Source organism: Diplotaxodon limnothrissa, linkage group LG10 (genome assembly GCF_057381915.1).
Source record: "Diplotaxodon limnothrissa isolate DT_005_m linkage group LG10, D_limnothrissa_male_GT1.1, whole genome shotgun sequence".
Lineage (NCBI taxonomy): Eukaryota > Metazoa > Chordata > Actinopteri > Cichliformes > Cichlidae > Diplotaxodon > Diplotaxodon limnothrissa.
In genome coordinates this window covers 22,729,213-22,751,189 of record NC_140605.1, presented here as the reverse complement: position 1 = coordinate 22,751,189, position 21,977 = coordinate 22,729,213, and the positions used below count along the sequence as shown (strand labels likewise).

The 21,977-nt window shown below is 40.0% G+C and overlaps 1 protein-coding gene across 1 annotated transcript; it reads left to right on the top strand.

Moving 5' to 3' along the window:
- The first annotated feature begins 2,639 nt into the window (after positions 1 to 2,639).
- On the top strand, positions 2,640 to 4,046 carry pou4f3 (POU class 4 homeobox 3). Its single transcript, XM_085363953.1, has 2 exons — positions 2,640 to 2,762; positions 3,114 to 4,046. The coding sequence occupies exons 1-2, from the start codon at positions 2,640 to 2,642 to the stop codon at positions 4,044 to 4,046; spliced, it is 1,056 nt and encodes a 351-aa protein (XP_085220079.1).
- The last annotated feature ends 17,931 nt before the right edge of the window (positions 4,047 to 21,977 follow it).

The following is a 21,977-nucleotide window of genomic DNA, read 5'->3' as shown; positions in this document are numbered from 1 at the left end:
CCCTCAATGAACTGAAGCAGCACTGTAAAATCGAGCGGGCCAAAAAATTCCTCCAAAATAACATGAAAAACTGAAATCATACGGAAAACGATTACTTCAAGTTATTAATTGCAAAAGTAGTTTGATTCTAACAGATAATTAACTGTGCGACCTCAGAGTAAAGTGATTCATTTAAGGAACAGTCAAGTTTGAGAAGCATCCTAAAGAACATTAATTAAAGTAAGATGGGTCAGCGCCCCAGCGTCGCTATGTGATAATGATAATGTGAATAAGTAAATGGGATTTTTTTTCATAAATTTCCAGAACACATGAAAACAACTTTTGCATTTTTATTTTTGTAATATTACACAATGAAGGATAATATTAAAAAGAACATTTGTAAAGGAGATCGAGTTACATAAAAGTAGGGTCAAAGCTGATTTATGGCTTAATAATTAGCCAATAAGACAAGCCGTTATGGTCATGGGCGTCCACTTTGATACGTTCCCAAGCAAATCCCAACGCATCTGAGTGAAGACACCACAGAGCAGCTGCGACATATTAAAATATCACTGAATAATGCATGACCATTTCTTACTTTAGGAAGTCAAGTGAAAACACTCAGAATCTGTTTAGCTTAATGCAAGAACTTCCAGCTCGTCCCAGGGGAAAGGACTTGAAGGGCTTGACAGTTCAACATTCCAGATTTCATTCTGACCTGGTTACTGGGAGGTGAAGGAACAAGCACTGGGAGAATTGACTGTGCTTGTGTATTTAATTATATCATCAAAAGTAAGCTGCTGATTGGTAGCGCGCTTATTTATTTATTGTTTCTTTCCTGAAATTATTCATCACGGTGTGTAATGAAGGCTGTGACAGTATTTAGATCGTCTGGTGGAACTGAGCTCCAGATGTAGCCTGGCCAGATGGATGGGCGGTGCTGATGGCGTGGTGTGGGGACACGTTGGAGAGGTGGTGCTGCAAATATGACAAAGCTCTTTATAAAACACGCCAGGGCATCTTCAAACTATGAAGAGTGCAAAGATGACATAGTACAGTGACCACTAAATTATGAATAACCCCAGCAGTGTAACAGCAAGCAGGGGTTTCATGCTTTCTACAGACTAATGCGGAGATTCAGGTTCTTGTATCTGATTTTTATTCTCACGCTGATGAAAAATGATATCTTCTGGTGAGATCTCACGTGTTCACAACTCAGTTTAAATAACACGTTGGGTAACTAAAAGTATCGCACGAGCGATCAGACTCAAAAAAGCCAATCAGGGGTCAATCTCTTTAATGCATTTAAAAGGAAGAAACTTTGAGGGCGTTTCCTTCTGCTGAAAGTGAAAAGTTTCTCAAAGTCTGAGAGGCGTGCTTTGTGACATCACGCTTCAGCCAGAGGCTATGTGGAAAGCCTGTATTCACATACAGTGCGGATAGTCTGTCAATGATGCAGAAGATTATAGTTAAATTTTCGAAACTAAAAAATATTTAGTTTAATATTTTAGAATAGACAACAAATTATCGTTCAAAGGACGTATATCTGCGTTTGAATTACGCCAGGAGAAGATCATTAAAGGTATCTCTATGAGTCTGTGTTGAGTTATTTGAACGCAACACTCGCAAATATGAGTTAAGGCCACATGCTCTTCGCAACCAAGTCTGAAAGTCAAAGTTTGCCCGGGTCGAGAAGTCCTTGGCTGTTTTAATCTGTGTAATGTATAAGAACCTGCCAGTGTGGTAATGGATGCCTGCCACGGTGGTGCTAAATTATTCACAGTCTGGGGAACCAGAGAGGCAGCAGGATCGGATAGACTAGGCTGTGTCATCGGGAGCCTCTGCCAACCTGGCTCCTCTTTCGGACCGTCCAGGCCGGCTTCGTGAGTTTTATCCAGGCAGCCACATGAGAAGACCGTGAAACAGCCCGAGGACTGGCGTTCACAGTGGATGGGACAAAGCCAAGGCCGTTGGGTCGACCGGTCAACCAGCAGGCCTTAGATACAGTTTGGAGCACGCAGGACCAAATCCATCCATAAAGTCATCCAAACATATCCATCCACGGTTTAATACACACTCAGTACTACTACTCAAAATGCTGCGCTGTCCTCGGTGCTGAAATGATTGAAACGGTCTTTGTGCTGCATAATAATTGCTACATTGCAGCCTGCTGTAAGCCTTTCACTCTGCTTGTCACCTATGACCTCATCGTTGGCAATGGTGGGGAGCTCGGAGGTATCCTGCATGAACTTAACACTGGATTTATAGAAATAACGTAGGCTGTAAATGTCGGTGTGATAATACACATCTATATCTCAGGGGAAAGGAAATTACACGACTCCAAATATCAAGGATGCCGTCGATAAATAGCCTTTTAATTAAAGAATTGTGGGGCTTTTTGGTTTTGCTTATTCTTAGACGCTTGCGCACAGAGTCCACGATTCTGCAACCTGTAAGTTGAGCAGAAGAGAGGGTGGGTGGGAGGAGGGAGACTGAAAGAGGAGGAGGGGAGAGGGAGGAAGCGGGAGAGGGGAATGCCGGGAGGCGCTGCTGATGTTAACTGTTCAGTCTGGTGAAGGAGAGCAAAGGAGCCGTGTAGCTGTCCGTGCCCCAACTTTTATGTCAGGGGCCACACTGCTAGCGAGGTGCTTGCAGGGAGGATGATGATGACCATGAACGGCAAGCAGCACTTCTCCATGCACCCGGCTCTGCACGAGCCCAAGTATCCCGGCCTGCACTCAGGCTCGGAGGGCATGCGCAGAGTCTGTCTGCCCGCCCCACAGGTACGTTCAGGTCAGGGGAGAATGACTGGAGTATACTGGGTGAGAGAAAGGGGAAAATATCACACTGGAAATGTCTGTAAAGTTGATTTGACAGGACTTTGTTCTATCCGCTATCTCTCCCTCTCTCTTCTGTCTGTACCCCCCTCCCCCTCCCAACCCCATCCTCCCCATCTCATCCACATGTCTATTCAAGCAATGCTCTTGCTTTCATATTAATTTTTATGACCTGCGCTTTGAGGAGGGTTCTCTTCTCTCCTCGGCGCTGCTTGCCTTTGGAAAATGTTTTTTAGATCCTGAGAGCTGCCTGACAGAATTCCCCACTGACTCCAGTATGCGCACTCTTGCTTGCAGCTGCAGGGCAATATATTCGGAGGCTTTGATGAGAGCCTGCTGGCACGGGCAGAGGCTCTGGCGGCTGCTGACAGCATTGTCTCTCACGGCAAAAGTCACCCGTTCAAACCAGACGTGACTTACCATACCATGAACAGTGTCCCCTGCACCTCAGCTTCATCTTCTTCCTCTACTACCGTGCCCATCTCCCACGTTCCTTCCACCATCGCCTCTCATCACCACCACCACCTCGGACAGACCCTGGAGGCCGGAGACCTCCTGGACCACCTCTCCACCAGCCTGGCTGTGACCGGGATGGGTGCCCCAGAGCCTCCAGGGATGACCACGCCGGCGCACCACCACCAGCACCCTCATCACCACCTGCAGACTATGGGGCAGCTGCACCAGGCGATGGCCACTATGGCCCACCCTCACTCCCTGTCCGTTCACGGCGGTATGGCTTGTGTCAACGACGTAGAGTCGGATCCCAGGGAGCTGGAAGCCTTCGCCGAGAGGTTCAAACAGAGGAGGATCAAACTCGGGGTGACCCAGGCGGACGTCGGGTCAGCTCTGGCCAACCTCAAGATCCCAGGAGTGGGGTCTTTGAGCCAGAGCACCATCTGCAGGTTCGAGTCCCTCACCCTGTCCCACAACAACATGATCGCGCTCAAGCCGGTTCTCCAGGCCTGGCTGGAGGAAGCCGAGGCTGCCTACCGGGAGAAAAGCAGCAAGCCGGACCTTTTCAACGGGAACGAAAGGAAAAGAAAGCGCACGTCCATCGCCGCGCCGGAGAAGCGCTCTTTGGAAGCGTACTTTGCCATTCAGCCCCGACCCTCCTCGGAAAAAATTGCGGCGATCGCCGAAAAACTGGACCTGAAAAAGAACGTGGTTCGAGTGTGGTTTTGCAACCAGCGGCAAAAACAGAAACGAATGAAATACTCTGCGGTGCACTGAGTTACACAGATCATGAATAAAATAGCCTACTACATTTTTGATCGAGTGATTAATAATAGCCTAAGTAACCTAACTAACAGGGATTTTGCAACGTGTCTCATTTTGGATTGCTCCCAGAAAGACTTTTACTTCATCCCCATTTCGTGTCACGCACTCTTCATTGTTGCACTTTTTCGATTTTGTTATTAATACGGGACTGATAAATGTGTTATAGATCTGTAAGGAGGATGACTTTGATGTTGTTTGTCTTGTATCTTGCACACTCTAAATGTGGATTTTTAGGAAATTCACCCTGACAATTTGTCACATTCAGGGATTATTAACTCACTTTTTATAAACCATTACTTGGAGTTCATGGAGGCTGAATTTATGGGCTGTTTAAATGTTAAACTGATGTTATCTGAAGAGACAGACAGAGTCTTCAGGAATTCGAGAAGAAAAGAAAAAATACGATTTTGTAAGATAATTGGTTGAGACCTGAGTTTGTCCTCCACATCACTGGCTCATATACACTGAACTATATGTCGTTTTCACCGCTTTCTTTTTCACCTCTTTTCTTTTTGAAAACTTCAGTGGAATGTGTCCTCAGTGTGTTCACCTTTTTAAATCACTATTTTTTCTCGGTATTTTTCTTTTTTGCGAACTAATCAGCTCTCTTCGTGAACTGTGTGAAGGTAATTTACGCACAAGCAACAGTGACTCTTTCACAAGGTATATGACACTGTGAGTCTGGATATCTTTAATTATTTAGAAATGAAAATGACACCGTCTTATATATATATGAGGCACAGACGTGTGGCTTTGGCTGCTGCTATATTTTAATATTTTGATGTGAACGTGTTTTGGACCATTACAGGTGAGCTGTATATTTATCATATTGGTGAGATATATCCAGTATACAGGCCTCCATCACCTGATCTAACTATTTATTTTTTCTCACTCTTGATTTCATTTGGAAAAAACATGTGTGAATTTTAAACTTAATAAATTATCAGTTATTTTTTAAAATCCCACTGGGGCGACTTTATTTCTGTGACTTATGAAGCTGCATTCATTTACTCTTGAAGTTACAGCGCGAGAGCCGTTACCGTGACGAACAAATCGCAGGCCGAACCAATGGGCCATAACTTCATTGTAAACAGTTTGTTTTTATGGGACCTCGCCAGACTGTTTTATTTATAAATCCCCAGACCTCTGCTGGAATTAAATATGTATCGTTGTATATGATAGCCGACAAGGACCAAAGAAAGAGACGGGCCTCCGTTTCTACAGCGATGTTCACACCGCAGAGCGCTGACTGTGTGCGCCCTCTACACGCTACTTATGGCCCCTTTCTCTAATTAGCACGGTTTTAATTATGGATGCCCTCATGTCACCGTGCATGGGCTTTGAAATTATTAAGTAATGACGATGCAATATTAATTATATATTGGTATAAAACGAAGTAATGTGGAAGAGTTGGAAGTAGAAGCCTGACTGGGAACTCTGGGAACTCTAGGGAGACATTGGCTGTACCACAGTTTAACGCAGGAAAGATGGGAATGGTTTTTATGATTTTCTTTTCTGTTTATCTAAGTAAGTATTTAATTTTATTTTTTGCTATTTACATATTTTGTGTAGTTTAAAACAAATATTTTAATATTTTGATATAATTATTTGGGGGAAGCGCGGAATAGCCTATCGCACCCAGCGATTATTATTATTATTATTATTATTATTATTATTGTTGTTGTTGTTGTTGTTGTTGTTGTTGTTGTTGTTGTTGTCATATTTCTATATGGAAAATATCCCAGTGCTTTTAAAAATAGGCCCAACCAGTTTGTTTTAGTTTTAACAATAGTATTATTAAATTAAATTAAAATAAAATACATTTGTTAATAGTTTCGGATCAATTTACAAATACACGGAAACGTTTTGGGGTTTGTTGATGAGAAGTGAATACTCACAGTGTAATTTACGGGGAACAAAAAGAACTTGAGAGAAGACGGTAAAATAAAATGCAAATTCTCGCCCAGTTGATTTTTGACCTGTAAACGTTAATTTCATTTAATTAAGTGTTATTTTATTGGCCTGTAAGAAAACATTTCACTTTAATTGTTATTAAAAATACTCCATTAGCGTGAAACTCTTTTCAAGACCAGAGCCAAATTTCTCTCTAACGGCCGGCACGTTTGTGGCATAAAAATGAAGATAAAACAAGAGCTTGGCGGTGTGAATAATTCATTTTTGGAATACCTGCATTGATATCATAACGTCGTCCCTATGCGGTAAGTTGAGCTGAAGGCTTGTGCGTTAGCGACATGTGGCGACTGAGGGCACCTCAATTATTCAGCAGCAGCTGAAAGGTATATTGCGTTTTCTCGTGCAATAACAGAGACGTGATCAGGGGCAAATTCATGCGTCATCTGCAAGGCTATATATGTGTGTGTGTGTGTGTGTGTGTGTGTGTGTGTGTGTGTGTGTGTGTGTGTGTGTGTGTGTGTGTGTGTGTGTAAACTCACAGCTAAAATAGTGACGGGTGAAGGACTTGAGACTAGTAATAATAATAATGATGATGATGATGATGATGATAACAGTGGTAAAAAGAAACAGGGCTAACACTGCGATAAAGGGAGCAGAGCTCTGTGAAGATATAGTGAAGATGTTTTCATGCTGGGATGACTATTTTCAGAGGTGGCTGTACTTAAGTAAAATTTTCAGGTTTTTGTACTTTACCTGTGTATTTATTTTTGTGACAGCTCTTTACTTTTACTCACTACATTTCTAAACAAATATATGTCCTTTCTACTGCTTACATATTCAAAACAGGCTCGTTACTTTGGTTTAACACATTTGAGTGGAGTTATTAGTTCACGTCACTGTGGGTCTTCAAACATCAAACTGATCTGAGTCTAAACAGTAACACATGACAGGCAGTCCCGTTTGTGTGTTAGTTACCACGGAATGAAAGGTGCAAGGCCGTGTGCGTGTGCCATAGTTAAAGGGGTTAAAGGTTGTTTTCGTTTTGTTTTTTGGCACCGGAAGAACTGCAAGTGTACATAAGTTGCATTATCGTGATACTTCAGCATCTTCAGCACTTCAGCCCTAGGAAGAGGAGCCAGCATAAACATACAAACATTTTTTAAGCGGCAGGTCATTTCAAATCCAACGTTTCCATCAGCTTAACAAACATTAGTAGTTTGTCTCACAGTGTGTTGCTAGCTAAAAGTCCAGCTGCTGTATTTTACAGGGAGGGAAAAGAAAAAGAGCTAACTTCACTCAGAGATGGAGAAAGATAAGAAAGACAGGACAGGAGAGGAAGAGAGGTTAGGTTCAAAGGTAAGGCTGCACATTTAAAGCGTACATTAAGTCCTCATGATTTTAAATCCGATGTATGTTTTTATGTTATGTTTTTTCATATTGTGAAACGTGCTGTAAAACAAATTAAGGCAGACTGGATGGAAATCCGCTGCAGGTTAGTGCAGGGTAAACAGGTTAGTTTGCTGTACTGTGATGAATTTAAAGTAAAGAACAGCGTGAGACTGGTGCACAGCTGCTGTGGGTTAATGCTCAGAGAAACGTTACTCTAAGTGCCTCAGAGATGAGTTTGAAGTTGATGATTAGATTCATTGACTGAATTCCACCTTCATACCAACTGTATACTGTCTAATATAAAGACAGCATATAGTACAGTTTACTGTCAGTGTAGAGGATGGAACTCAGCCAGGGCAATTCATGAAACATCTGTATGACATCTGGTTGAATATATATATATATATATATATATATATATATATATATATATATATATATATAAAATTGTTTTTATTGTTTGTTTGCCTAAGCCTAGGCTGCTGCCCTGGCGACCCGGCCTCGGATAAAGCGGATGAGGATGGATGGATTGTTTGTTTGTATTGTTTAAGTGAATATATTTACGAGAATCCAAATTTAGACTCATATAAAGTTTGTAATTCCATCTACTAATATAAATTAATTATTACATTAATATAATATAAATAGGTTCAGTTAGCTTTGCACAAAAACAGGTGGTAGAAACTTCAACTTTTACCTGAGTACTTTTCTAACATTAGTATATGTACTTCTACTTAAGTACAAACTGTCTGACTATTTTTGACAGAATGAAGATGAAAGCTCTGTTTAATTGCTCAAGAATAGGTGCACATATATGTACCCCCTCTCTCTTTGTCTCTCAGTTTGCTTTAAAATACGCACTCTCACAGGGTGGCTGTCATCCGTGGGAGCACACTAAGGGAATGTGAAGGGAGGGTAAAGCCAAGACACCCCAAACTCAATAATTCATCCCATGCCAGTAGCAACAAATGAGAATGTGACCAGAGCGAGGGAAGACAGCTACCTCTGGGCACTCTATTAGTCACCTTCTATTATCATCAGAAGCCAAACCGCTGCTACACACACACACACACAGAAATATACACACACCTGTGTGCAGCACAGACCTGGATACACATGCTCACAGGCACACAATGAGATTGTGTTACTCTCTAGAAACTTGAAGCCAAGATGATGGATGAATGTCTTTTAAAGGTACAGCAGGTGATGCTCTCTGCAGTTTCTGTCGCTTTTTCCATGGTTGGATCCACATTCTTTCTGTTTCGCTAATGCTACATTCTTTCAAATAACTCATTGCATTAGTGCAGTTCTGAAGTCCTTTTGTAATTAATTGTTTATTTACAGGGTAAGAAAAATCTACAGATTTTATAGTATAATATACTAAAGTCCATTTTTTGTTATAAAGCAAATTAAAGTATTTGCATTTCTGCAGTACTGTGCAAAGGTTTTTTGGCACTTCAGATTTAGATTCTTATTCATTCCATTAGGGACACAACTGACAGTCATGTATCATTGCAGTATTTTTAGCAACAACAATAAGAGTCCTGCAACAGATGTAATGTCCTCCACAGAGACCTTATCTCAACATTATGGAGTCAGTCTGAAATCACATAAAGAGACAAGACACTGAAGTGATGTAAATCCACAGACACATGGCAGTCATGTTGTGTGTGTGTGTTTACTGTACTTCATATAAAAGTAATAGATAAATAAACAGAAAATAAATCATTAATAATGGGGATAATCTTTTAATTCCACTGCCTGATGTGAGAGTGCTGCCTTTATTTTCTCTTTTTTGAGAATGTTTTGTACTGCTGGTCAGGCAGTTTGTGAGAATGGCTGACAGGTTTCCAAAATAACGGAATAATAATATTAATGGAGACAAAGTTATAGAGGGTAGGCTGAAACTAAAATGAACTTGCTTATAGCACTTCCTGTAATTATAGTAGTCTCTTGTTCCAAAGGAACTCAAATCAGTAATTTGACTTTAAAATACAAATATTCTGAAGCACCAGCAAACTGTCATTGCTTCCACAGAGAAAATTAGAAATGTAGGATAGAAAGAAATTTAGACTCTAACACCCTGTGCTTGAGGCCAATCGTATGCAGATACGATTCAGTTGTGGAAACATGTCTGAATAGTCTGTGTAGAAATGGCAACACTGGAGGCTGCAGGCGAGAGATCCTTCCTGCCTGATGACAGATGAGAAGCAATTAAAAAAAAAAAAAGAAATAGCAAAAATTAAAAAACATTTCTAGCAATTTCATTTCTTTCACAGAAGAGCACATTCATGTTCCAGCTCCAAAAATAGAAATAGAAATGTAGGGGTGTATATTAGAGGCACTCACAGAAACTCACTTATATGCACTTGCTAAATTCATTCAGCGGGTCTGAAGAACAGTATTATATACCCCATTCATTATTCAAATCCTCTCCATTATCAAAGTGCCCAGAGAAATAAAACTAACCCAGCCAGAAATAATTCACTGTGGCGTGATTTTTTTTTCCTCTACAAAGCACTTAGCTGGTCAGAAGATGAGCTACACACAAACCCAGATTAGAGTGTAAGAACGCATAATCACAATAAGGTCTTCTGAACATAATCAAACTCCATAACTCCACTCACATGTGGCTGTAGTGTGGCAAGACAAAGGAAAGGAAACGGGAGAAAAGGACTTGTGGGAGGCATAAGTTAAGAAACAGACTAAGGAAAGAGAAGATGGAGGAACAAAAGACAGAACATACTCAGAGAAAATGAAATTAGGATAAAATGAACGGTAAGAGGAAAATAAGGTAAAAAGAAAAAAATGGAATCAGCAGAGAGAGTAAAGGAAGGTTGGCAATGTGCAAATGAAAAAGGAATGTAAAGAGAAATAATGTAAAGCGAAAGTGAGGAAGAGCAAGAGTGAAAAGTCAGGAACGAGCAAAAATATGAGAGAAGGAAGGAAAAAATCCCTAATGGCTGACATGTCTGTTACCCTGACTGTCTGGATTTAGTTCTTTTCATTTCAAGGTTGATCACGTCAAGGTAAGCGCGTCCCTGCTGGCCACGGACAGTTTGACACTAAACACCTGTGACAGCAGGAGCACCAAGAGGGTCCACTATGAACAGGAGGACGGGAGGCGGGGCATGAGGAGCGTATACCAGCCAGCAGAGTACTGTAAATGCAAAAATAAAGCTAGGGGGAAGCTATAGTATGTGACTGACCTAGAGCTATAAAAAAGAAGAAATGAGTAGAAGCATGCACTACATTATCTATTTATTTGATTAATGATGCAGCTAATTAATATTCCTCAGATGTACAACCTCTCAAATGCTGCAAAAGTGTATTTTAAAGTTGATAACTGTGAAACCAAAATGAATCATTTGCAGTGTATGAATGATAATCATGCCACAATTAAAGTATACATGCCATAGATAGATAGAGAAGTGAAAAGCAGCTCAGAGTTGACATGCTCCATCATCCACATATTGTGTATTAACAGAGGGCACATGGGAAACTAACAATGGCAGTGCCACTGCCGATGTACTGTCTTCTCTCTGTTTCTCACCACAGGGCTGTGCCTTTGAAGACAGACATGAAAACTGAGCCAGGCCACTGCGGGGCCCCTGAAGGAGGTCCCCTAGCAGATGCAGCCACCCGCCCTCCCCCTGTCTGCTCCCACCGGCCCCAGGCCCTGAAGACAGCCCCGAGGCTAATCGACCAGGAACACAATAAAGAAGCAGCAGAGGCAGGCAGTGCTGAGCATGTATGTCTGTGTGTGTACAGATGAAGGGGAAGAACATAAAACGACATCCATCAAGCCCCTCTAAAGACAAGTAATGATCCAGAATCAGCATGGTTGTCGCACACTTAAAGAGTTTTATGTTTACACGAGCCTGGTCAATGAACAAAGAAGTCCTATTGTTCGCTATGAAGCAGAGAGGATTCTTTGAATGACAGCACGGTATCTCCTACATCCCATCAGATCTGCCAGTTTGTATCGTATCGGTTTGTATCGTAGCAGAATAACAGGTTATGTTGCCTTAGGCTAAATCAAGCTTATTTGCATGCCTGCAATGATTCCCACATGGAGTTTTTAATTTGTAGTCCTGATAATGTTTTCTTTAACCCAAACTAATAATAGTCAATAGGCTTAAAAATCGTATTTTATTCTTTGATGACGATATAATAGCAGTATCACAGATTGCTTAAAAATATGGATTTTCCAATATTTCCGAACCTTTTTTATTGTGATTTTTTTACAGTATGAAATATTGTAATAAAGATTTATGTAAAGCTTCTACAGAAACATGATAAATCTGGAGAGAGAGTAAGTAAATAGATAAGCCATTAATAAAGATGAATAGTCTTAAGACTAATAACCAGAGTTGGTTAGAAAAAGGCAATATATTGGAAAAAAAGAGAGAAATATCTAGACATTTAATTCATTTTTCCAATTTAAGGCATTTTTCATGAGATAATATGAAATAAAAAATAAACTTAAAAAACAAACCATACAACTAATGGCCACATACAAGCCTCAGCTCTGTGGCTACATATGTTTTAAGTTTATTTGGTTAGTTTGTTTGTAGTATCCAAATCTAACATAAAATATAGAACACATTACACAATGATTGTTGAAGGGAATTAATGCAAATGAAATCAAACACATTCAAAAATATTTTTAAAGCTTGCTCTAACATATATATACACACATGTTTACAAAAAATAGCCCTAATATTAAACAATGTATACATGGATTTTTAAAGACAATTATATACCTCATAAAGCAAATCCTGGTTATTTAATACTTACGAATCAACACCTCTTGAATGTGGATCTGTTGTTTACAGTGGATAAAATATACTAATTTCCTACTCAAGTTCTGCATCTCACATGGATTTGAAACTTTACCTTTTGGTCCAGGGGCAGTCTCCATATAAAAAAATCCACTACTTTACAAAAACATTTAACATAAAAGAGAATAAATCACCAACAGAATTGTCCAGAATGCAGTGGAGTGAATTTAGCCTTTTCTTACTTTACATAAATACTTAAACTGGGCTCCTCTTGACCTGCAAAAACATGAAATAATATTTAAATAATATAATGCTTTCAAAATTTAGTAATTTTAAGTATATAATAGTAAGAGATAAAAAAAAAAGTCAACTTCTGACCCCAACATACTGTGTCGCATTAAAATGGTAAAATACTGTAGAAAGGATTGCATTCTTGGCAGCATTTTCTGTTTCTAGTAAAATACTAAAATACACCCATAATGTTTTTTTTCTTGTTTTTTGCTTTATAATGGAAAGCAGTAATTTAACTGGTTTCTCACAGCACTTTGTCAAACATTTTTTGTTATTTATGTAACACTGCGATTGCTGGACTTGTGCTTATGCGTATTGTACTTAATCAAAAATGGTATTTATTCCACTAAAGGTTAGTTGGGTTAGTTTATATCTTATAAGAAAGTTATCACGCAGTGTATTGCCTCTGTTTATTCTCTTTACACAATGTTAAATGAATATTAGAGCTGATCTGTCCTTCAAGAAAAAATGGGTTACACATAGTTTTGGGAATATTTCAACAGTTCTATAAAAAGAACTGGAAAAGAAGAGTCTCTTTATAATTAAGTAATGAGGGAGCCATGGTTCAGTAGCGCACATACACACAGCTGAAAGCCACAAAGAGACCCAACCACCACCAACGGCAAGCCTCCCCATAGCTCTCACATTGCATCAAGTCACTGAGTGATGGGTAATTGTGTAAGGCAAGAGGGAAAAGAGTGGTGAAACGTGTTTCTTTCAGAGAGGGTACCAGCATTTGCACAAATGTATTTCTGGGGTGCCCCGATTAGTTGAGTGCATTCTACTAAAAAAAGAGGGTTCTTTAGAAGTTCTGTGGGCTGAATGATTTACAGAATCATTAATATTTGAGCAATCATTTGAACTTCTAAATGCTTCTGCAACGCTTCTTCAAGACCCATCACGGCTAGTGCACACAAATAAATGACATGTAGACTCATTATAGTTCCTCCTATTAAAAAAGTAAATAATTAAAAAATGTAGTTTCACATTTTAAAGTGCAGTTGAAAGTTGTCTTGGTCTTATTTTGAATTAACACCTCTAGACTTTTTAGGTACACTGCTGTGACTGTGAGTTCGGCAGCTTCAACCAGCTGCTTTGGGAGGGGCAGCCAATCAGAAGAAAGTCTGCTTAAAGGGAGCCATTTCAGACAGTGGATGACCTCAGGGTCTGCACCATGTTCTGGTGTGAGGGAATCCTGCAAAGTTACTCTGATAGAGAACAAGAATTAGACCATAACCAAGAACTGCTGAAAATGAAATTAATATGTTCCCTTAAAAGGACAGAATGAGAAACGATGGCATGCCAAAAGTTCAGCATTATGAAAATACAACCAGAAGCCATCAGAAAATGGGTACACTGTGGTCATCAGAAGGATAGACATGATCAGCAACAGTACTAAGGCTTTTACAGTTTAATGATGCTCAGTAGGTACAAAGGAACCCAAAGTGTGCCAAGAAGATATCAATTATCATTGTGCCATCACCACCACCACCACTAGCTTAGACTGCTGATACAATGTAGGATGGGTCCATGCTTTTATGTTATTTATGTCAAATTCCGAACCTGCCTGTGTGAATGTTGTAGCAGAAATAAAGTCATCAGACCACACAACATTTTTGAAACTTTCCAGTCTCTAACTTTGGTGGCACTGTGTGACTTGTAGCCTCAGTTTCCTTTCCTTAGGTGCCAGCAGTGCGACCTGGTGTGGTCTGCTGCTTGTCGATCGTCAGGGAACAGCACCCCAACACAGGAAGCCTGGATTGGCCTTCTGCTAAAAAAAATTGTTAACATCTGATCCTATTGATCTTACCCAGTAGGCAGTGCAAAGCTGATGAAGCCTGAGAAGTGAGGGGGCATGCCCAGCTGTAACTACCTCAAAGGCTAGACGTCTTCACTGCCTCCACTGATAATGTCTTGGTTAGATCATGTTTAATAAATTAGTTTATATTTAAGTGAACTTCTTGTCTGAACTCCCTTCCTGTCACCTATTTTAAGCCTTGGGGACTGCACATTGCCAGACTATAATATTGCACCTGTCCCAGTTGACATAAAGACAAACCCAGTAAAAGAACAGAATGCTGTTTAAAATACGGCCTTTAATGTAAAATCAACCAGGGAAGAAAAAAAATGACAAGAGGAAAGAAAAAAAACAGTGACACTATCACGCTTTCAGCCTGTCCTTCAACTCACTGATATGCTTGCTGTCCTCTTAACCATTACTTGAATCTCTGCTTAAAGGCAGTATAATCACAGCGTGCTTAAATGGCAACTAGATCTTCTCAACATACTCTCTTTTCACACATCTTCTGAAATTATATCTCTTCTCACCCATAGAGACATCCAATCACATTATTAATATCTAATCACCAAATATCCAGCCACACCTCAACATCCTCTCTCTATCCATCTGACCTTTCCACATACATGATTTAATATAGGATTTAAGCTTAAATTGCAAACTCACGTCATTGCATTTCTTCCATATTTGTTATATTGGTTAAACTTAAATGTACTTATTTTTTAAAATATTTGATTATATTCTGGTAAGTATTAAGCATCATTTACTATCAGCAAAAATCACATATAAATTATGCTCAGTTTGCCATTTTTATTTATTTATTTATGTTTACTTTTGCTGCTGTGTGATGTCATGGTTATCTCAAGTACACAGCTCTGACTGCCAGTATTGCACTTCCACCCACCTGCAGTTCAAACCTTCTTTTAGGGATGGGCAGCCAATCAGAAGAATGTTGGCTTAAAGGGAGTACAGATATGAACTGAAAATGAAGGCTTGAACAAAGTATATAAAACAACCCCCCCAAAAACTGTGTGTATGAATGTTAATAGTTAACAGTCAAGAAAACATTTGTGCTTATAAGATGAGCCCTTACTTTAGTGAGAGTTTCATTGTATTGTTCAAAGATATGTTTAGAATGTCATGATAGACAGGATTTCCAGTACAAGGATGGATTGCCACGACCACAGCAGACACCAGCATAAACATCATCATCTCATAAACAATTTCAAGAAACTGGCCTTGAAGACCTTGTTTCTGTTGTGTTGCTCAGCTTGTAAGCTGTTGCGATGTCTTGGCTGAGAGCAGATTATTTGTATTTGCTTTGCCCATACCTTCATCACATTCACCAGTTACAAAAAAATCCAAATGCAGACAGTAAGATGAAATGTGTAATTAATTTGTGATCAATGAATAGAATCAATGTTTCTCCAAAGAACAACCTATAGACAGTAGAGAAAAAAAGTGGTACTTTCAGAAGAAAGTTGATAACAGACACGTAATCCACAAAGTAGTAATATACTACGCAGACCATGTCTTCAAGCAGAAGCCCTTAAAGTGGTTGTTTTGCTCAGTTGGCAGGTTGTTGTGAGATGTTGGTTCAGATCAGATTACTTATACTTGCTTTGCCTACGTCTTTGGCATGTTTGTCGGTTACAAATGCAATCTGAGGTGACTGTGAGATAAGGCTTATGATGAAGTTGCGGTCAATAAGCAGAAAAGGAACTGTTTCTCTAAAATGAACGTATATGTTTGTTTGCATTACATTTCCCCCCTCATTATCATGTTGAATAAACCACTTTGAGATTACTTGAGCTTTACTTGAGTCATTCTGCGCTCCAGATGGGTTAATTGCTTTAATCGTGTTAATTGTGATGATGGATTGATATGCGTTAACATTGACAGCCCTAATTTATTCATGTCTTACTTGAATCAATGTATCAGTTTACACAATTGTGACCTCTCTATGATATTCAAAACTTGTATTGCATTACCTTCTGGGCAATTCTTCCCAGACATTTTTACAGTTAGTTTGAGAGGTATATGGCTCAGGTTAGCATTTCTACAACTGTAAACCAGTTTGTACTGGCAAATATAGGCTATAAATTTCACCAATTATGGAATTCTACAACTTTGGACTGTTTGTGCTATCAAAGCGACCCATACTTCAAAAATAACCAATTTTCTACCCACCATATGTCACAAACCTGTCAAAATAGAACACAAAACTGTCAAAGTTACCCATTATTAGATCTCTAAATAAGTTTCACTTTAATAGGTATTAGAATTGACCTAAGTATGTGGGTAATAAACAATTTGAATAGATGATTAAACTGCTCAACGTTTTAATGACAATATATCCATTCATCTCTTTAGCTTAAGGGTCATGGGGGGCTGGAGCCTATCCCAGCTGCCATAGGGCAAGAGGCAGGGTACATCTTGGACAGGTCATTTGTCTAAAAGGATGATAAAGGCATAAAAAAGAAAAGAAAATACTAATAGCTTACTAAACTATACTATAAGCTAAAACAAATGTCCAGTTTCACAACCATTGTTCTTTTTGTTGTATTCCAAAAAGGAATTTGTATTTCTGGCCAGAATTGAATCGGAAACTTATGCTTGGCAAACAAATGGGCTAACCCGTACACTTTATGAATTATGAAAAACATTCAAGTGATCACATATCAGACAGTTCAAATATCTCTCTAACATGGTATTTTCTTGAAACAAAAGTAAAAGTCTGAAAAAGACTTGTCTGTGGAATCCATTTCAAATGGATTATACCTCCTTATAATACATTTGTTGAGGTTTCCCAGCAAATCAGGTAGTGGCTGTTCTTTTTCTGACGGCCGTACTTTCTTTAGTACTTCTTTGCAGTCCATCTGAAAGACAGGAATCTGTGTTCAGTATATATGCTCAGTTTTGCAGATGTATTTGTCTACCTAAAGTGAGATTAGCACATTGTCTCTAAATATTTACAACACAGACTGACGCTTTTCTTTCCAAACTCCTTAGACTATGATGACCTGGATGACTGAGAACCTTCACAGACTACACAGATTTGTTGTTCTTAAGTTAGAGATGTGTCAAAATAGATAACTTACATCTGATTTCTTAATGAATATTTCCAGGTTTCTCACAATTTCTTTCTCGTTGTCATTTTTGGCATGCTTTTGTAGGATGTCATTCACTTTGCAGAAGAAGTTATTCTGTACGGAACACAAGGACGGATTTATAAGCTTTTAAAAACACATGCATTTACAATTATATAAGTTGGCTAGTGTTTTTTCTGCAGTTTGTAAAAAAAAAAAAAAAAAGACAACTCAAACTTCCAATCAGCAGAACAATTCAAGAAAACTGAATGAATTAAAAGGAACATTGTTTCAAAGACATGAAAAAATGTCTCCTCACCCCACATCCATTGTCAGCCAGGTCAGACACATCCTCCACAAAGAACCTCTGTAAGATCCAAGAAAAAATTACTTTGTCAGGTAACACTTTTAACATATTGAATCAGATAAGGCACCAAAAAATTTAATAGAAAAAATATTTGTAACTGAACATTGCAAACACTTTTTAAAGGTTTTAACAAGTTAGGGCACCAAAAAAATGTTACAAAAATTTCAAGCTAAGTGTCACTCAAACAATTGTGCTTATGCGATGAACCCTTACCTCATTCAGATCTCTGTTGTATTTCTTAGTCAGGTCAATGATACGGTTTAGGTTGTCGTTACTGACAGGATTTGCAGCCTTCATCACATTTGCCAGTTACAAAAAACCAAAAAACAGTCTGCAGCTCCTTGGCGATAAGATCCATGATTAGTTTGTGGTCAATGAGCAGAAACGAAACTATTTTTCTCAGAATAACCAATAGACTTGGTTGCATTACAGAAAAGATGAAAAAAAAAAGGTACTTTCAAAAGAAACTTCATTACAGACTGTGATCCACGCAAAGTGATACTGCTGAGAAAAATGGGGGAAGACTCAAACAATCTTAACTTTGATTTGAGGTGTGATTTTAAATCTGGCCAAAGGGGGGAGTCCGGTGACGTAGGCTGTCAAGATGGCAGCTTGAATGGGGAAGCTCCGTCGCAGTGGCAGCTAATTTGCGTTAGACTTAGAACATTGCGCTACACAACACTTACAAAATATCACCCCAGGGCTGTGGGAAGCTTGAAGACTCTTTGTGAAAGCTCATAATGCAGAGTCACTAACAAAAACTTACGCTTCAACGGCAAGAAGGCGCTAGCAAGGAAACCTCGGCGAAAGCTAATGATGTGCGCCCGCCCTCACCTTCAATGTCGGATACTATCCAGGCTGCTACAACTGAACAAATGGCCAAGGACATTGCAAGTCCATTGCAACCGAGACACAAGAGAGCAAACTCAATTCTATCCAAATTGCTACGAGGGCAGTGGAGGCTAAGCTAGAGGATATGGCTACTCGAATAAGCAACGCTGAGTCTCACCTGGATTTCCTTGAGGATGCTAGCAGAGTGCTAAAGGAAAATCCTCCTGCTACTAGTGACGAGGTAAACGCTCTACGACAGAAATTAGATGATCTTGAAAACAGAGGATAGAGAAAAATGCTGCACTTTGCTGGCTTTCCCGAGGGCTGTGAGGGTTCGGACGCTCTGACACTCGTGCACAACACAATTCCACAACTCCTTACAACTTCCTGGGCGGGCTGGAGATTGACTGCGCACACCGCAGCCTAGTGAGACGCAAAACTGACAGTCATCCCCCAAAGATCATCATCGCCTGATTTCTACGGTTCCAGGACAGGGAACGGATCGTGGAAGCTGCGCCGAGGCTGGGGCAGCTGAGCTGGAACAACCACCACATCATGATCTTCCCCGACTACTCCAAACTTGTCATGGACAAACGAGCAGCATTTAATCCCTGTAAACGGTTGCTGCACGAAAGGAAAATGAAGTTCTCCCCACTTTTCCCAGCAGTGCTGGTGCTGAAAATGACGGCGGGCAGACGTGAGTTTACCAACCCAAAAAAAGCCCAGGACTACATTCTGTCTTTACCTTAAGGGAGTTATTTACAGTCATGGGCTTGGATTTAAACACAACCTTTTTTTTTTTGCCCTAGTGTTAATTAACACGCTATACACGATATACTTTGTACAAACTGTTTAGTTTCAATATTATAGGGCTTCGTGGTTTGATTTCTTGATCAATCAGCTTGATCATCAGCTTGATCAATTGCGATTGCAAAATTCTGGCCAAGGTACTAGCAACCAGATTAGATAAGGTCAAGACTTACCTAATACACCCCGACCAAGTCGGTTTTATTTGGACTCGCAGCTCTGCCGATAACATTAGATGCCTAATTGATATTATGTGGGCAACCCAGAATAAATCCCCTACGGGGGACTCTTCTCCAGCTATAGCCCTCTCCCTAGATGCAGAGAAAGCATTTGACAGGGTAGAGTGGTGTTTCCTATTTTGTGTAATGGCTCAAAATTCACAAGGTGGATCAAACTTCTCTACAACAATCTAAGAGCATTACTACTAATGAACCGTATTATATCACAGTCCTTCGACCTCCACAGAGGTACAAGACAGGGCTGCCCACAGAGTCCTCTGCTTTTTGTTCTAGCTTTAGAGCCTCTGGCAGCGACAATACGTAGAGACCCTAATTTTCCAGGTATCCAGGTCCACAATAATAATCACAAATTGATGCTCTATGCTGACAATGCTCTGGTCCTGATATTGTAGCCAGAACACTCTCTACCTGCTCTCTAAAGAATTATTAACCGGTTCTCTAATATATCAGGATATAGAGTAAATTGGTCAAAGTCTGAAGCGCCCCCTGTGACAGCCTTCTGCCCCAAAACCCTGTTCCAGCCAGGGGATTTCAGCTGGCCTCAGACTGGTATTAAATACTTGGGCATTACGTTCCCCCCTTTGTTATCTAACATAGTTCAGGTTAATTTTGAACCTCTATTGAACACGTTCAGAACCAACATAATTAGATGGTCCCCTTTGTTTCTCACCCTTTGGGGCAAAGTTAACATCATCAAAATGAATTGTGCTCCAAAATTTAATTACCTACTACAAACACTCCCGCTAAAAATCCCATGGTTTAGTATTGAGAGTACTTTGTGGTCACCACTCCCTCCGATGCACATTTTAACCACCAAGCTCTCACCAGATATACAAACCCACCCCATTCTTTCGTTCCTGTAGACAGTCTGGAAGAAGGTGGCCTTGCTATTAAATTTTAACTCCTACCTTCATACTAAGGCCTCCATATGGCTCAATCCCAAACTCTGCATTAATAAGTCTCCGTTCTTCTGGAGACTGTGGGTCCAGAGAGGGATACTTGTTCTTGGAGACCTGTATCAGGGGAGAATTCTCAAGTCCTTCAACGACCTTAAAGCACAGTTTCAGGTGCCACAGAGTCAGTTTTGGAGATACTTGCAGCTCCGGCACTTATTGCTCAAAACCTTTGGTTCTTCCTCCTCACCACCTCCAATTATTGAATATCTCAGCTACATCAAAAAAATCTTTGGGGGAAGTCATGAAGTCTCTAAATATTACTCAATGCTTGTTAAGGGCACGAGTAAAGGGCTACCTGCCCTCCGATTAGCTTGGGAAGCTGACCTTGGTGTGGTTTTTACAGATCAGGAATGGACTACAATTTTGCAGAATAGTAAAAAGGTGTCCAGGGAACTTAGAACGAGACTAATCCAATTCAAATTACTACACCAGATTTACTGGTCGCCACACAGACTGTACAGGGCAAACCTCATACAGTCCCCTGAATGCTGGGGATGTCAGACTGGGGTGGGCACATTGACCCATATGATTTGAAGCTGTCCTAAAACCCAAATCTTTTGGACTGAGATACATGACTTTATCAAATCAACCATACGATGGGATATTCCTTTTTCACCAAGACTACTCGTTTTGGGGGACCCATCACTCCTTAAACATGCTCTGCCTAAGGCTGCTGAGTGGGTACAGACTGCATTGATGCTGGGGCGTAAACTCATTATCTCCCAGTGGAAGGCCCTTTCCACCCCACCTGTCTCTGTATGGCATGTTCAACTAGGGAGACTTGCTGCACTAGAACAACTCTCATACAGGCTTCTGAATAAAGTGGAAAGCTTCCACCTGAAGTGGGATCCATATCTGTTCAGAGTAAAAGGATCAGACTAGAACTTAGAGTGGCACAGACATTGGGATTCTGACGAAGCACTCTCAGGGATGACAGAGTGTGGCATGCAGCAAGACCCACGTAGTCAAAGGATGGCTGTGTTTTTGTTTGTTTGTTTGTTTTTTTGCTTGTTTGTTTATCTCTTGTTTTGTTTGTCCCCCTTCATTTTGGGTTTGTATTCTCTACTGTTCTGCCGATGCTTTTTTTATGTGACGTAATCTGTATCTACAGTGGACCGTAGTGTTCTAAAATTACAATAGAATATTAATCACAAAAAAATCTGGCCAAAGAGCCAATGATTTTGGTTTCCACGGAAAATTGTTACATCACTTCCTACTCTACAAATTACAGTGAATGGTAGTAAAGATTTTTGACTTGAGACTTTGACTTTGAAAGGGTCTACACGACCGTTCACATTTCAAAAAATGAAAAAAAAAAGCAAGTTATTAACAGACTGCCATCCACTCAAAGTGGTTACCTGGAAATATACTGTTCAAAGAAATTAGCAGATGTGATTTATTGTTCTGTAAACAGTTGT